The sequence below is a fragment of the Pagrus pagrus genome (assembly GCF_965226575.1).
Source record: "Pagrus pagrus genome assembly, chromosome: 11".
In the NCBI taxonomy this organism is placed as follows: Eukaryota; Metazoa; Chordata; class Actinopteri; order Spariformes; family Sparidae; genus Pagrus; species Pagrus pagrus.
Genome location: NC_140195.1, coordinates 14,037,220 through 14,055,258, shown reverse-complemented (window position 1 = coordinate 14,055,258; position 18,039 = coordinate 14,037,220). Strand labels below are relative to the sequence as shown.

Here is an 18,039-nt window from a genome sequence, read left to right as displayed (position 1 = left end):
TCCTGAGGCCTCTGGCTCGTCACACGCATAACCAGCCCCTCGACTAAATATTCAGCTGTGCTTTAAGCTCAAGTGCAGAAAGCTGAAACTCGTGCGGCTAAACCTGGAAACCTACTTAATCGTTGGGGATATCAAATAAATCAGCTGTGAGGAACTATAAAAGACGTCACTTTACAACGTAATGTTTGTCAGTTTGAAGGTATAATTGTATTAAATTGCTTCTCTGGTCATTTTTAGTCTTCACAAGCTGCACAACTCATTCTAACATCTCTAGCACACTACAGCCGATAAGTCCTGGCTTTCCTGGGGATCACATGATCTATTCTATATTTATACCCACAACTACAGTACACATACGTATACTACACTTGGAAAGCTAAATATAACTATTTAATTAACTGCAACTGTGCGCAGAGGGGATTCATTTTCGTCATCTGTTATCAAGAATAATCCTTTTATGCTTTTTTTTTTAATGTAATTCTGGTATAATTAAGATAAGATCAGCCTGTATAAATTACCTTTGGCAAGATGCAGAGTTACTGGAGAGAATCAGAAGTGTGTGGACTTGTGGACTCACATACGTGGTATATTTTAACCTTGCCATAAGCAGAGAATTTGACATTACATGATTTGTATATGATGTAAAAACATGATGAAATACGACACAGGAAACTGTGTAAAACTTTAAAAGCTTTATTAAACTTCAAACACCTATCTTCCTGAGAAGCCTGGAATGGTATTAAAATAAATTAACACACAATCAACTACGAAAGGCTCGACTGTGTACACAGTGTCTTCACATCACCAGATTTGCTCAAACAAATATAACTGAGGAACACAGCAACGGCTCTGTGGATTGAGTTGCACTAAACCGTTCCCAGTTCATCCTGTTTTAACTCACCAGAGCGTCTGAAGCAACAGCCCGACTCTGCTGTGTCACCTCATCCATCACAGTGGCACCCAAACAGCCTGAAGTGGCACAATTTTATCGTCACCTGTGTCTCATTACACTGACAAAGTGTAGTGTGACATGGTGAAGCTTGTATTCAGCACATCTTGATCATTTGGACGTACGAAACAATGTTTCAAGTCCACAGAACAGATTTCTTTTTTTTTTTAGTACCAAGAGGATTTTGAAATACTTGGCAGGGAAACTGTTGCTTTCGCCACTTCAGCTGTTTTGGCACAGCGACACAGTCGACTGTGACACTTGATGGCGACTCAAACCATATGTGCTACTCGTCAAATGTGTGTGACAATTAATTGCAGTCCAACTCTACAAACATATGTACACGTGTGCTACGACCTTCTGCTACGTTCAGGATAGGACAGCCTGTTGTTGAAAAATAGCTCGTTATCAAAGAAAAGGCACGTTAAGAAGCTCTTTTTAGTTGTGTGGATTTGCTTTGACTATTGCAAACACTGTCATGACTACAACACTGTACAACTACGGCAAGCCTCTGTCTACACACAGCATGTTAATTAGCATCACATCAGCCACAAATAATGTACAACTAGAAGAAAACTCACACATATTTACACACCGGAGTCCTGACACTTAATAAACTCTACAGAATTAACAGTGGCCTGATTTACCCTGGATAAAAGGAAGTGGTTCCAGGTTGGGCATGTCTTGAGAGGGATAGTTCTGGTTTTGTTGTTTGTACTTTTAAGGCACAGAGGGGAAAAAGACGGAAGTTGGAAGGGATCAAAGAGCCGGCTTGGACAACTCAATTTACAGCCCCAGTGCCTATTCTCAGTTGACTGGCGGGTATATGTTTAGCCTGTAAACATGTAAGGAAGATCTTCTTGACATACAGTCAACAGAGACTCCGAGTACTGTTATGTAAGGGAGCATATACATTACAAAGAAATTGTAGAAAGTGGTATTTATGTAACCGGGTGTCTGTAACAGACGAGGACTTTTTCCCTTGGGGCTACTGAGCTCAGAGTAAAGACCAGAAACAGGTGAAACATCTGGCTTGGCTCTGCTCAAAGGTAACAAAACCCGCCTAAAAAGCAAAATCTTTCGTGTGCTGTTCCCAGTCTTTATGCTACGCTGAAGCCAATGTTTTCTGCCTATAGCTTCATATTTACCATACAGACATGAGAGTGCTCTCAGTTTTCTGCTTTAAAGCAACAAAATGTAACTCTCTGGAGAAAGATAGTTGATTATTGAGTCTCATCCCCAGATCTTTAAATGCTGACAACTTCAGTTGGTCGATGCCGACCCGTTATGTCAGTATTAGACGATCTGTGGATGAGACTCAACAATCAGCTATCTTTCTCCAGAGAGTTACATTTTTATTGATTGAACTCAAAGAAAGTGAATAAGCGTATTCCCCAAAATGTTGAACTATTCCTTTATGATCACAGCAGATCTTTCTCAGCGTGGATTGTTCAGTTTATTTAGAAGTGTGTGGGGGAAGAGCGCTCTGCATGGTGAAAGCATGCTCGAAACATTCGCTGGCCATTCCCTCTCCTGACACCACGCTCTGTTTCCACCAATCAGGGTTCCCTACGAGATTCCTTCAACCTTTTTTAAGGCTGTGGTCTCGTGTAACACAACATTGCTGCGCTTGTGTGTCTGTGTGCTCATTTGTGTGCACGGATAAGCAAACTCAGCTGCTTTCACCTCAGATTGCTCTCTCGGGCTACAGTTTCCCACAGCCGAGGGGTCAGTGTCAAGGCTGTGTGAAAAAGCTTTGACACGTCCGCGACAATATGTGGGTTAAAATTTGTAGCGGTAGCCAAATGGCCATGTGGAAAAACAATTTGACAGATTGTCAGGTCAGCAGCAGAAATGATACTGTTCCCACTGGATATGCGAATGGTCTAAGTCTTATCAGAATGTTTGCAACTTGTGGCAGCAAATAAATGTTGAAATATTCAGAGAAAATAGCGGAATATCGGGTCAGGGGAGCCGGGTGAGCACCATAGTGGAAAGGAAGTATTGGTAATTCCTGGGTCCCTGGGTGGAAGATGGACAGAGGTTGACATTTGATCTGACGGCTATACAGTCTTTCGGGGATGGGGGGTAGAGGTCAGCGATCCAGCTTAGATGACCTCCCTGCTGTTTCGGATAGCACAACAGAGCACCATACTGAAGATCATCCCAATGATCTGTCGAGAGGAAAACAGACTTTTAATAAAAATCATTCTCTCTCACAAACAAAGTATTTGCTTGTTTTCAGTTCTTCTGAAAGCCTGACTCACCATGACTCCAGCGATGCCGATGCCCACGTACCCGATGATGTAGAGCTTGCTGTTGAAGAAGTCCTTGATGCCTGTCTCACAGTCCTGCAGAACAAAGAGGAGTGATGATTCGTACACTATTCATTAGACAACAAAGAGGCAGAATTCAATTTTCTGTCCTGAGTCAGGAGCCGGTGATAGATCTTACCGTGGTGTCTGGTTTGGCATCAGGGCAGGGGCTGGATATGGTTCCACAACAGTTCAGCTGGAAATGGAAAAAGGAAACACATTAAAGAATTGGGAGCATGTTGCTAACAGTTATGTTTGCTTTGAAATTTTTAATTTTGGATTTAGAAATATGAGATGAATTATCTTTTTTTAACCTCTAACCTCACCTATCAGAGTCTTATTTCTAGTCCTTGTCATGTTAAATTAACTTGCTGCAGGAACAGATCGTTTCATTAGCATTTAGGGTGCAGTGTGTAGCATTAGGGGGGATTTGGGTGAATATATTGGCTGAAAAGTAACATAATATTCAGAATTATGTTTTCTTTACTGTATAATTACCTTAACTAGAAATTGTTGTGTTCTCTTCAACTTAGAATGAACATCTTATATCTACAGAGGGAGCTGGTCCTCTTCCATGGAGTTTGCCATGTTCCTACAGCCCAGAATGAACAAACCTAACACTGGCTCTAGAGAGTGATGAGATGAGGGGTGTTCAGTTGGTTGCAATCTGTTTCCTAACCTCTAGAGGCCACTTAATCCTACACACTGGACCTTTAAGTAATTTTCTCCTCAAATTCAGAGTTTATTTCTCATGTTTTAGCTTTTCGTTGTTTTGCACTGATAAGCAAGTAACTTTTGATGTGAACGTTTTCTTCGTGAAGAACACATTTTTTTACTTACTACTTTCTGGTATGAGATGATTAGCGTGCTGTTATTGTTTTCATTGTAGGTCGTCCCGTAGAAGTTCTGAACGTCTTCGATAATCTGTGTGAGAGAGGAGAAATGAATGACGTGTTGCCACTGTGATTTACCACACTCGTCCTGCTACTCAAGCTGCAAAACAATAAATGTACCTTGTCTTTGTTTAAGAATCCAAACACCCCCGCTGCCACCTCAGCGCCAAAGATGATCAGCAGACAGGCGAAGAACTGGAAAAATCCACAGATGACGATAAATGTACGGTACTTGTGAAAAATATGTGTACGTTAAGGTATTTTCCAACTACTGGAAAGCATTATGAGCGTTTCTGCTCAGTTCTTGCTCTCGAGTGTACATGCATTTGTACTCACTGAACCCAGCAGGCACTGAGACTCTCGAACAGCTCCACAGCAGCCGAAGAAACCAACCAGCATCACCAGACTGCCAGCTCCTATCAGGATATACACACCTGAGGGAACAGAGAAAAATAGTCAGCAAACAAACAAGAAGGCAGGTAAATAAGACAATAACAATTAAAATAACTTTAACTCTTGTACATTTTATTCATCAACATAAAGTGGCCTAAAAAGCCCCCAAAAAGTTGCATTCACTGTGCTTCTGTGGTTTGATTCCTCACTCCAACATGTTAAACCTTTCCCAGCCATTTCATCTGGCGAGTCTAATTTACAGAGTCACCAGCAGTGGGCGTTATAGAGCTAGAAATGTAAAACTAACCAGTCCTCTACTGGAGATTGCCAAGCAAAGCTCAGACAGTGGCATTAACATTTCAGACTGTATTACTTTTGTGGTCAGCAAAGTGATCGGGGCTTTGTCAGCTCCTGTTTTAGGAGTGGACCCACTTTTATTGTGCCTTTTATATGGCGTCCTCATGACATTCCTCGTAGTCAGGAGCCTGATTTAGGGGAAATTCTTCACGGCCTCTTAGATGATCTCCCATTAACCCTCTGATTAGGAAAGATACATGAAGGGTGGGTCTGCAGGGAGGAATTCAACAACAGATTGGTTCCTCTAGTGCACTCCTACAGGTGCACTTTGTTGCTAGGCGACAGCTCTGCATAGAGGGGTGAGAGAGGACGAGTGAACCCCCAGGTGATGTGGGCTCAGGTGGGAACCAGAGAGGAAGGCAGTTCATAGGGTCCCACTGTGTCAAACAAAAAGCTTGATGTGATGTGAATTATTGAGTTCTTGTGTTGTTTTTGTGTTGCAGCTTAAGTTTCTTCTTCTTCATCATTATTATTATGAAATGATCAGTCGTCACAAACTGAAAGAGACGCTGGTTCTCTACTTGGTTTGGCTTGGCTGAATGTTGCATTGGTTTTCCCTTCAGCTCTTAGTCTCAAGTTGTTCTCATTTTCTTATTGTATGTAATTTCAAAGTAAAAAATTAAAGACATGTTTTGCGTGGGCTTGAAGCCAAGGGGTTGGGAACGAGGCGTAGCAACTGTTGGCCGCTCTCAGCTGTGTCTGTGGGGACGGAGCTCTCACTGTCAAAGCCATGTGTAGCACTGTACTCTCAGAGGACCTGACACAGGCCACCCATCTCCAGTCCAAAAGAGCCTTAGTTTACACTTTCTGTACAAAGGAGGAAGTGAGGAAATATCTTTATGTTATTATGGGCTCTTGTAAGAAAGTAAATCTCTGGAACACTTGACTGCCATCACTTGTGAGCGCTAAACTGGCTCCAGAGAAGGAAGTAAAGCGCCCATCAGGAGGAGAGTAGTTTAGTCTGGATACTGTTAAAATAACTGACATTATCCCGACTAACACACTTACTGCTAAGTAGAGGGTAAGAGAAGGGCATTCCTGAACGGGACAGCTAAACACTCCTCTCTCCTCCTCCTCTTTCCCATTCTGCACTGTCATTTTTATTTGACGTCCCATCCTGTTTTCCCTTCAGACCTTTGCCATGGATCCCCATCTGTTTATATAATTGTCCTCTTCCATATGACATGTTCCATAGACAGTTAGAACAACTCTGTCACTCTCCCTCGATTTCTCTTTCCATTTGGGCAGGGTGACTGACGGAGAGGTGTTGAGCCGCCCCGTGGTTTCCCTCGTGCATTAACGCTCCATGTACTGCAGTCATTTCCTGTTATTCACACTCATCTCCGGTGTGAACGAAGCACGACCGCGTTCAGAAAACTTTTAATCAAATGTAGATTTCTATCCATGCGTGTCAAACACCACGCAGAGGTGAGGTTAGAATGATTTACAGAGGAGCACTGAATACTTTTCCCTTACACCGCATTTCTGTGCATGTGTTAGCTTTTATATGTGCTTGTGGAGTGTGTGTGTGTCTGTGTGAATGTGCATGGGAAGCAGTTGTACTGAATCATGTGAAAAAAAAAAACATTTCACAACCCCTTTCCTGACTGAGAGACAGATGAGACTAACATGACAGTTTGATACGTATGTGTGCGGTGTATTTAAAAATGATACTAATAATAATAACTAATAAATGACACTTTGGACAGACTACTGTGGAAATGTCACAATTGGCTAAATTAATTTTAAAAAGAAACATAATGTGCTACATTTTTAATCTGGTCTGAGCCTCTACGACCTATTTTCGTCGTCGCTTCAATGGCCTAAAATGCGGTAACAACATCAACGGAGCGCAAAACACAAAGGGATGTGGTCTACAAACAGATGTCATTTCAACACATTTAATTTTTCATGTAAAATGTCATAAATATGGAACTGTATAGTCTGTGTGCTAAGAACAAAAAGCTTCCAGGACATTGTAATACGAGCAGTTTTACATATTTATGTAAAATAAGACATTGCGCTTACTTCTGTAAAGCACAAGACGTGTGGAGCAAACTCCACAAGCTGAGGAAATAAATACGAGGTTACACCCCTCACTGGCAGCATATTAGAATATTAGTTACTGCTTTAAAAACAACTTTTATCCTTTTATGTGCAAATTTGGTGAAAAAACGTTCAGTTTTGAACCGGTTGTGAACGTCTTTTCAACAGTTAAATTCCATTCAACTCAAAATACTTTATTCGTCCCCGGGGGGCAATTTAAGGCACGCGGAGTACTTGTACACAGACACAAACAAGTCAGCATGTTAAAACAAGTTAGAACTTGGAAAAGATAAATACGAATCAAATAAAGACAGACTAAATAAACTAAATAAGATATTTACACTATTTACATGAGGTGCCAGGTAGCATTGAGGTAGGTTGGGTTGTGCATGAAGAAGCAGCAGCAAGTTAATGCAAATGTGCAGAAAACAGTGACAATCTTTTCAATGGGTAGTTTTAAAGGCTGCACTACAGTAAAATTATGACATTTTCTAAACTTATCAGTCTGCTCTACTTTGTTTTATACTTGCTCTTACCCACTTAGTCACTCTATCCATATTACTGATCGTCATCCCTCAAATATCGACATTATCGAGATACGTGGTCAAAAATATTGTGATGTTTTTGTCGTCCAAACCTAGCATCTATTAAGTGCTCTTGACGAGATTTCTAAATATCAAGATATAGCCTAACAATAGGGAAACATTACTTTAAGACCATATCGGCCAGCCGTATCAACAGCATTGTGTTGAGTGAGATACGGCATGTTGTTGCACACCTTCTGCTGTTTAGATTAGCTGAGGTGTGCTACGGTACTCACCAATAAAGAAAGTGTCTGGAGCCTTATCACCATTCAGCAGGGACACAGTTTCTGGGTCAAAACGCAGCCACAGTCCCACTGCCAGAACAAAGGATCCCATCAACTGCAGAGACAGAGAGGGCAGAAAGACTTGTAATAAGCTTTAGAAGAAAATCATGCATGGAAAAGTAACAAATAAAGGACTTTTGTAGACAATTGGTCCACAGTCTAATGTGCATGCAGGCTTCAAACTGTAACCGCACCCTAATAAATGCCAACTGTATTTGCTGACTAGTCGTCCCTCATGCTCCTTTTCTCCCCTCTGGTAAAATATATAATAATTGTTAAAATGGCACATACAAAATCAGTAACTACAAAGTGGAAAATCAAAATGTTCCGTTATGTTATAATGAAGCGTGTTACTCTTATTATCTCGTTCCTGCGGATTGATTTCAGTGCAAACACAATGCTCTTTTCATCTAAAGCACATCAGTGGAAGTTCCTGCTTTTCAGGCCTTCAGAGGGCTTGAAGTGTGATTTTCCACATAAATAAAGCAACTGGTGCTGTGGAGTTTCCGCTCTGAGCCCGCCGACCTTCGAACAGAAGCATCATTTCAAGAGTTAGTTTTGTTAAATGTAGTATCTTGGGTCAAAACAATGGGTCTGATATCCATCTGTATCATCCTGGTGTGCTAAACCATCTAAGTTTGCTAGACCCCAGAAAAGTTATGTAACTGTAAAACACCTCGCTTGATTTCTGGCTCTCCAGTAGGGAGAAATGACCCTCTTGGCTGCGGGCAGCAGTGTGGCACCTTGAGCTTTAACAGGCTCTCCTGTTTGTTTGGAAATGTGGTTACAAGTTGCTCATATTTTCCTTCATCCAAACCACCATCAATATACATCGACTGAAATCCCTGCAGTGCTCTTGCGTTAAGACAAAGTGACTCCGGCAAAAGAACTTTTATCCTGTAAGTGGTCTGAAAACCTTGAAGTAAAATGTTGTTTTTATTTCTGAGAGAGAGACTGTGGTGGGAGCTTTGATCAATACTGAGAGGTTTTAATGATCACTGAGCCCACTGAGGATAATCCAGTCTGAATACCTTCCCCCAAAACAACACAGTGTCTGTGTGTTCGTGTGCAGAGAAATACAATGATTTGTCTAAATGGAGAGTCATTTGCAGAGCTCGTCACATGGTCTCTCTGTCCTAGATCCCAGCATCTAGGTAGACCGCTGTTTGTGTGACTGTCTCTATGTCCTTGAGCCCTGGCGAGTGAATTTATCCAGAGAAACAAACCGTGTTGCCATGGCACAAACAAACACTTCCACGCCTGTGTCTTCATTTTGCTTTGTGATCGCTTGTTTACCAAATCTGCCCCGCCTGTCTGCCTTTGCAACTTTTTCTTTCATTCTTCTGCATCTCATCCTCGTTCTCTCAGACTCTACAAACTCCTCCGCTCCAGCTCCACAGGTTATATTTTACGCCGTTGGTCTGAAGTGAAGCCAAGAGCTCAGTTGTAAAGCATCAGAAAAGGACAGGTGTTGGGAAGCCGGCTTCCTCCCAAACGGAGGATTTAGTGTCATGTGTGGTGATGTATGGGACAGCTGAGCTCGTGGGGTTTCAGGATTAGCAGGTCCAAAGCCATAAAGCACCGCGAAGAGAAGGCTGGAGAAATGTCGACTTACTGAACCAGGCTGGATTAGGGAGGAGAGGGGCTCTGGATCTGTTTAACACTGGTATTTGTGGGAACACCCGATGGTGCGATGCTGTTGTTGGAGGTGTGAGGTGCAGACTGCTGCCGGCGTTTCGTCCCAAGCTGTATTGTGTTGTTGCTGTATGGAGGAGCAGGTGGTTGCTTCGCGATTGCAAAGAGCTCAGCCAAACCTCATTACTATTACGGCTACATTTAGGAGCCTTTTCAAAACCAGATGCATACCACACTGAAAGCTTTCGTTTTAGCACAGGGGGGGCTACAACCAACACTGCAGTCAGTAGCTGACGTGCTAAGTACACTCGCAGCTATGGCACTCATGAGCCCGACTATCCCAAAGGTCCCATTAACCCCACTGCTTACATGCCTCCTCGCTTTACCCCCCACCACTTAGTCTGCCATCATCGCCCTGTCTGACACCAGACACACCCCTCCCTTCTCACAGCCTCTCTACCTCCCAAATCTACCCTGCCGCCCGCCCGCCTGCCTGCCCATCTGACTTATCTCCATGTATTCCCCTCCTCCCCTGCACCCGCCCCAACCTCACCCAAAGGACAAAGACCCTGTGTCTCCCTGTGACTATACGCTTTGGCGCACAATAGGAGGGAGACACAATGAAAGAGAGAATGAAAGAGGGAAGGGAGAGTAAGTTGTTATAGAGGAGCCGTCATCTTTTTTTCTTCAGACAGCAGAATCGACATCATGTTGAGTTAAAGCTCCGATCTATGTCCTGTATAAGTCTCTGTATGGGAGTGAGACCAGCCGCACCTCTGAGGATAGTTTCTGGATCTTGCTAGACGGGGATGGAAATCTCTCTGTCAAAGCTTTATTGAGGTTCCTTTACAGCGTGAGGCCGACTTTTTAACGGCGCAGTTAAATAGTGTTTTTGTGAGGGGAATTTCCATGAGAACAGAGACAGAGCTGACACAGGGCTGTGGTCTTGGTCAGAGACAGTCTGTGGCATTATCCACTTTCTTTTTTAAGGAAAAAGTCTTAGTGTAAATTAAAACAAAAGTATGCAGGCAAAACAACTGTAAACTACTTCTGTGTTCAACCCCGCGGTGATCGGTGAGTGATTCAAGCTGCTCAGACACGGCCCCTCTGTCTGGCATATGTTTGGGAAAACAGATGCAAGCACATATTAAAAATGATGGGCAGAAGGAAAGTGTAAATAGGACTGAGATAATTATGGGTGGAGTAAATCCCATTGTACGCCGCCACAGGGCGAGGTGGGGGGAGCGTGGCGGCACACATCAACAGCACACGCAGTTGAGTGTGTCTGTAGGGCTGGAGCAATGTTTGCTGTCAGTATTGATTTTTAAATTCAGCGCGTGTTACCAGAAATCATTAAAATGTTGGGCGGCTCTTCAAAATAACTGCTGTGTACAAAATCGGAAAAATAATCCTGAACACCGTGACCATTTTGTGACTGTTTCTTCTTACGTTAGAAAAACCAGACTGATAATCCTTTTGTCAGACAATCTGATCTTACCTTACCGCTTTAAACACATTTCTTAAATTTGCTTATTACATTTGTTTATTTTAGATTGTTCAACGATGAAATCGGGACCACTTAATGCAGATTAAGACAAAAACATTTAAAGGCGACTATTTTTGACAAACGTAGATGGTGAAGGCTGCCACACAATAACACTATGCTCATGTCGAGTCGCCGGAACAAAATGTTAGGAGGTAACGTTTCTGCAATCTGCTGATTTGCTCGCATTCGTACGTGCCAAAGTCCTACGTAGCGTGTTGACACTTCTACAAATCATGTCATGTTCAGATTACATGTTTATGACCCGACTGTGATATCGGTAGGTGGACGGGATGCCAGTGACTGCAGTTCAAGGCAGCCGTTTAACATGTATAAGCGTTAAACTACTGGATATTTTTAGGGAAACCTCAGACGAATTTCCAGACGACAAAAAAACTGATATTTTTGACAAGAGGTTGGGACATCTCCAGCTGTGTTTGTGGCCACAGACTTGGTGTTTCTGAAGAGACCTCGGGACAACCAGAACAGTCATATTGAGCCAAAACATGATCTTTTCCTAAACCCCGACCAAGTGTTTTTGTGACTAAACCAAACCAGACAATGGTTTGGTTTAGTCACATGGTCACAACATAAAATAGAAAACTGAACCGAAAGCAATGTAAAGTTGCAACACATCCGTGGATGGCAGAAACATTTAGTCCGGTGATTGGGTTGGTTATCTACCTGAATCTGGTGGGGCCTTTTGTTTTTAAAAGGAAGGGACAAAAAAAGACACTTTCCGTTGCACAGGTAACCATTAAACCAACTGTTTTTTATTAACAAACCAAATCAATCATTAATCCAAACAAAATGTGTGAAATCAGTTGTTTTTGATGTGGAGGAAAAAACACTGGAAGGACAAATGTGGGAAAACACACTTTGTGCCGCATCTTCCTCGCACATTGAGCCGTGTTTGGCCCGCACTGTTTACCTCACAGGCTTAATTTTTGACTAAATAGGGCAGTCAGTGAACTATGGCACACAAACACAGGCCTGACGAGCCAGAAAGGTATTGATGTTCTGCTGCGGCTGTTGCATTCGAAGCCATCAGTGTAATATAAACAAGAGCCTGGCCTGCATTATATTAATGACGGTTTGGTAACAGAGCCGTGCAGGAATCTCACTACATCATGATGCTGTGACGTAAAGTCAGGGAGGCTTATAAACACAGAGCCACTCTGGAAGACCTGATTGATGGCCGTGATTTGTCAAATGAGGCCGTGTGTGACACTCTTTGTCATGCAGGTGAAGACATCTTTGTGTTTGAAGCGGATGAGTGTCAGTATGTCTTACAGCTTTCATCTGCTGACAACATTTGGTGTCACTGCTGTCCACTCAGAGCTCACTGGGGGGGGTTTAAAGGGAAACATATCTGCCCCTCCTCCACCCGCTTTCATCACACACACTCATCTCATCATCTCTCACTCCACCATCAACAGGGAGGGCTGCGGCCCCGGGTGTTTGTGATGCCGTGATGATGAGCAGAGTGTCGTCACTGTTTATCTGCAGCCCGGGGAATGTGCAAAACTGTTTAGACCAAATCAGAGCAGCAAAACACACACACACACACACACACACACACAGAATATCCTTGCTATCCTGATACTGATCCATTTCCTATCTTTATCTGGGTCAAGTTCAGGCCAACTGTCCCTCTTCTGCCATGTGAGCACGCGCACACGCACACACACGAATATCCCTCTCAATCTCCCAATGACCCTTTTCTCTCCCATCCTGCTTTCCTCTCTGTGTTTTCCTGTGTCTGCTGACATCGGCCCATCCCCTTTCTCCCTCTCATCTTCACCTCTCTGGCACAATGAAATCAAAAAGGGAGATTTCAGCATCAGCCACACCCATGCAGGATGTGGGGAAGTGGAGATAGGACAACTTAATGGTGGGACCGGTGGAGCTGCAGCGCCCAGTGCTCAGGCAGGAGCAGCAGACTGAAGTTATGCTATTGTCCCGCTGTCACAATGGATCCATTCACGGTGCACTCAGCGCCTGATCCACTCCACAGATGCTTGTTGGAAAATCTCTCTCTCTCTCTCTCTCACACACACACACACACACACACACACACAAAGGAGCGTCCCCTCTGAGGAGTGAGAACGGTGGCACACACACACACACACACACACACACACACACTCACAAAGCTCATTCACAATCTTCTTGTAAACTCAGCAAGCACTCTGATTGGAGTTGACAAAGATGTCACATGTGCAAATTATGTGCAGGACACACACACACACACACACACACACACACCTTTCACATGCACCTGACAGTTTGTTTTAAAGTGACTCTTGTGTCTCCTCCTGAAGCAGTGGAGGGGGGTGTTGCGCCTCAGGGTGGGTGCCACTTTATCAATCAGCTCTCCGGCGTTTGTTAATGAAGCTGTGCGTGAGCCAACTGCCGAGTTAGTTTTCCATGCTGTCCCTCAATCTCTGTCTTTTCATTCAGTCTTAAAAACACGCTTCCCCGGGAAAAATTAGGAGGGAGGGGGGCGGGTTTTTCCCTCTGTGGAAAATCTGATTTGAGCCTGGTGAGCCAAAACTAAAAGACCAGCAGGCAGTCACCCTTTCCGCGCCACGCCGGACGGGCCACTGACAAATACTGCACAAAGGACACCCACGAGAGGAGGACGGATGCCGAAATGTCCAAACAGTCCCAGCGTTGTTCCTAAAATAAACACGTGGGTGTGAAAGTCAGCTGTGTTGAGTGAGGAGTCTGCGCTGCTGCACTTGCTCCGCGTTCATTTAACGCACACCTCATCCACACACGCACACACACACACACACACACACACACACACACACACAGCACAACGGCGAGCGTGCACTTACCCAGAATATAAAGTTGAACACGAACAAAAGGTATTTCACGCATTTCATTCCTCCTTCCACCTTCCCCATGTCGGCTGGATGTGTCTGCGTTGCGCCTTTATTCCCGCAAAAAAAGCTCTGACGGTTGTGTTGGCCCCGCACGCTGTGACAACAATAACGGTAAGAACACTTGTGCATCAAGAAGCGGTCCCCTCTCTCTCTCTCTCTCTCTCTCTCTCTCTCTCTCTCTCACACACACACACACACACGCACACAAAACACCGCAGGATCCGCTTAAACTCTTTCCAGACCGCCCCTTTCAATAATACGGAGGGGGGCCGCAGGGGGGGCCGAGACTACACGATGGGGACTTGGCAAATGTTTGGCAGAGCAGTTGTTTAACCTCAGTGTGTCCATTTTTGTATTTAGGCACATACTGGTACTTACAATGGTGGAAAGTAACTAAGTAGGCTACATTTAGATTAATTACTTGTACTACACTTGAGTATTTCCAGTTTCTGCTACTCAATACCTCTGCTGCTAACAGCTCAGAGACAAATATTCTTTTGTCTCCACTAAATGTATTTAAAAACTTAAGTCACTAATTAATTGGCAGGTTTAGTTTGATAATACAAAATATAATCATAAGATAAATTATGAATTTTTAGATCAGTGGTTCCCGGACTTTTACCTGCAGGCCCTCAATCAATCAAACTTTATTCATATAGCACCTTGCAAACAAATCAAAACGCAATTCAAAGTGCTTTGCAAGTGACTGGGGGAAAAAAACACATTAAAAGACTAATGCACAATGATTGCAATACAATGAATAGTTAATATAATAAAAGATTGAGAATAAAATATAAAAACAAGCAATAAAACTATGGAAAGAGGGCAAATATTGCACCTAAAAGTTGATTTTAAAAAGGTAAATAAGATAGAAAACTGAAATCACTGAGGAAACTAACCAAGGAACAGGTGACTGCATCATGAATCTACTGTGCAGCAGTTTCGTTCAGCTGAGAAGCTTTTTCTGTCCATTAAGCTGATATTTTGAAGCTAATATTTTGAGACACACTCTCTTCATTACTGGTGGTGGCAAGCTAATGTAGTGACAAACATTTCTACCATAACATGTGTACAAGCTTATTATTTCCTGCTTATTGAGCGGTTCAAGTGACATAGTTTGAGTTTGAAATAGTAACTGTGCCAGTTCAAACCAGACATCCTGTAATGAGTCAGAGTTCCACATCAGTATACTAACCTTGCAATATTTTTCAGTTTGGATAAAATTGCAATATAGCGGCATCTTGTACTTTAACTGCTATTTATAGTGGGCTACGTTCTCATGTTTATGAAGACATAAAAGGCGAACCACCCAACATTTTATCAGCAGATATGAAGTTAAGGAACCTGCAGGTTATTTTATTTGATGGAAGAATTAGGCTACTGTAATAGCTCGCTATTAAGACAGCAGGAACAGATGTTTCAGAAGAACTGTTTTGTAATCACATTGACTCACTGTCTTTTTACAAGATAAACCACACTGGTGAGGCGTTGAGGCATTTCCTAACTGCAGTAGCTCAACTGTTCTAAAGATTTCCTGTGCAGCCGAACCAGATGTTGGTGCAGTAACATGCAAAACCTCTTACGGAAGTAAATACATGTGCAAATGTATAAAAAAGGAAGTTGCTTTTTCACTTAGAGCTTTACTTCATACACGTTTATCATCTGCCGTCCTCCTCTTTCAACTTAATCTTTAAAGATGGCCTGAAAATCTGTTCCAGGAAAAAAGAAAAAAGGCTTTTCATCATAAGTCATCGTTTGTGGGAGAACAAAAAAAAGCACACTTATGGAAATGTCATTCTAAAAATAAGGTGGTTACAATCTGCCCACATAATTCGGTTACTTGAGTTGTTTTCCACCAAAGTCAACCTATTGCTCAAAGCAGTTCTTATCCCTGCATGCGTTGTGCAAATCATCAAGACGCAAACTTAGTCTGCTATTAATGAAATGGAAAGAGTGGCCCCTCTGCTGGATTTCTTCCCTCAGTGTCATCCGTGACTGGGAGCGTAAAACTCAGCAGCAACACCATGTTCGACATAAATATTTTCCCCACAACCATGGAGAGCAGGGGGGACATCCAAAGAGCAGTGCATTTATGTCTCTGGGAAATCAGGCGCTGGTTAGAAAATGTCCTTATAGAGGAACAAAGCGGTCTGCCAAGCAGAGGGAGGGAAGAAGGGGTCAGACACGAATAACATTGTGGAGAAAGAGAGGGGGCGAGAACCAATGCGTGGATGATGTATTTATGTGAATCATAACCAACGCGTGGCTCTTTTCAGCCAGTCGCACATGTGGCTGTCTCAAAGCTCCTCGGAGCAGCAGGAGTTTTGTGCTGTCAGACTCATTAAGGGACGATGTGGAGGACGGGGAGAAAACAAAAACAGTTTAGTTTGGACGCCAACCAGAGCAGAGCCAAAAGAGGAAAGGCTGATAAGACTTCTGAAACAAGACCACTGCGTCCCTCTCGGTGGATTAGCTATGTGATTCCAAACATGTGAACAGGACCCTCCATAATAATAGCTGTCGAGGTTGTTTTGAAGCTCATAGGTCCATTGTGGGTTTGGCCCTCTCAATAGCTCTGTATTTTTAGACAACAGATAGTACTGCGGCCACGTTCGATATTACTGACAAAGTTAAATTAATTTAACGGGTTGTGTTGGTTATTTTAAATATCTTCTGGATTTGAATAAAGTCCTTGCTTTTCTCCTTCTCCCTTGAATGGGTGGTATCGGTAGAGGCTTGTTATTATCTGTTACACCCATGTTTGGGTCGGGGCCTGGACCTTTTCCTCAGCTCTGAGGTCATTATTGATGACAGACTGTGATAATGGTTGGCTGCGAGGGTCAGCGATGGTCTCACGCTATTAGGAGGCGAGTCAAGCTGTAGCTAAACTGAAGCTCTGAAGGCTTTTCTTTATTTTTATTTTTTATTTTCAATGTTAAATTTTTGTAATGTAATCAAGCTGCAATAAAACAAACTGGAAGGAGAATCTAGTGGGGGAAGAGACTTCTATCTGTGGCTGCACAGCACCATCTACGGGTCACACTGCGAACATTGCATCATTTATTTATAGTGGAAAGCTGTGCTGTGTGTTAATGACAGTGACGTGTTTTAAAAGGCTTCTTGACAGCAGCTGATGAGGGTAGGGAGTGCTTTACATTCACAGTATTCATCCACATCAATATCTGCCTACTTGAGCAGGAAACAACTTTATTATAACCATCATTAATGAATGGTAAATTTATGGTTAATTAACTTTTGTTAATACTTATTTCCCTGACAACAAACAATGAAATGCTTTATAAATCGTTTATTAAACAATTGTTTATTGTAAAGCTGCAGCTATAACCTTTTGAAATGCTTAATATATCATTCAAGGAGGTCAAAAAGCTCCTGGAGTACAGAGAACAACTTTATTAGACCGACATGTTTCGACTTGTGGCCTTCATCAGGGTCATCAAAGGCCACAATCCAAAACCCCTACTCTGCTTAATATATGGTTTATAAAGCATTGTGGTGTTCGTTAAAGGAGACATATTGTGGTCATTTTCAGGTTCATATTTTTATTTTGGGTTACTAACTGGAGGGGAGTTGCAGGCTTTTAAACTCTGTGTGGGGGTGTCCTTACAGAGTCGTTAAGGACAAGTGTGAGCTCTGAGTTTCAGAGTCGTTACGGCCACTTGTGGGGCGTTGACCAAACCGGCCTTCATGTGGGTTTCTAAGGCTAGGTGAGCCCAGGTGTGAATGGTTGTTAAGCTTTCTGGGGAGGGAACTCAGTACAGCATTGTAGGTAACTACATTACTCTGTTTATGCCTGGGTGTTTTGTCCTCAGGATGGACATACATTATGCAAATGTGTGACATGTTGACATACTGGTGAGGAGGAGTTTCAGGCACTTGCAGTGTTTTCTATCAGAGAGAGGACACACAAGGGGAAATCATAATAGGTCTTCTTTAACAGTCAAATGACTATTAACTAAAGTATAGCTAACTTTGTATTCACCATTTATCATGATGCTTATTATAATTTTTTAACCCAATTTTGAAAAGTATAAGATATGGAATAAGTCATGAGTAGAAGAAAATGCAGAGACCATCCGTTCAGTCTACTCGGAGGTCTGTGGTGGTTCATAGTTTGCAGCCAGAATT

The 18,039-nt window shown here is 42.8% G+C and overlaps 1 protein-coding gene across 1 annotated transcript; it reads right to left on the bottom strand.

Moving 5' to 3' along the window:
* Positions 1-677: 677 nt before the first annotated feature.
* On the bottom strand, positions 678-14,055 carry LOC311265379 (tetraspanin-2-like). Its single transcript, XM_084366983.1, has 8 exons — positions 13,846-14,055; positions 7,774-7,876; positions 4,494-4,591; positions 4,278-4,352; positions 4,105-4,188; positions 3,404-3,460; positions 3,217-3,300; positions 678-3,123 (listed from the first exon to the last, which is right to left on the bottom strand). Exons 1-8 carry the CDS (start codon positions 14,020-14,022, stop codon positions 3,058-3,060), a joined length of 744 nt encoding a protein of 247 aa, XP_084223109.1. The 5' UTR covers positions 14,023-14,055; the 3' UTR covers positions 678-3,057.
* Positions 14,056-18,039: the final 3,984 nt, after the last annotated feature.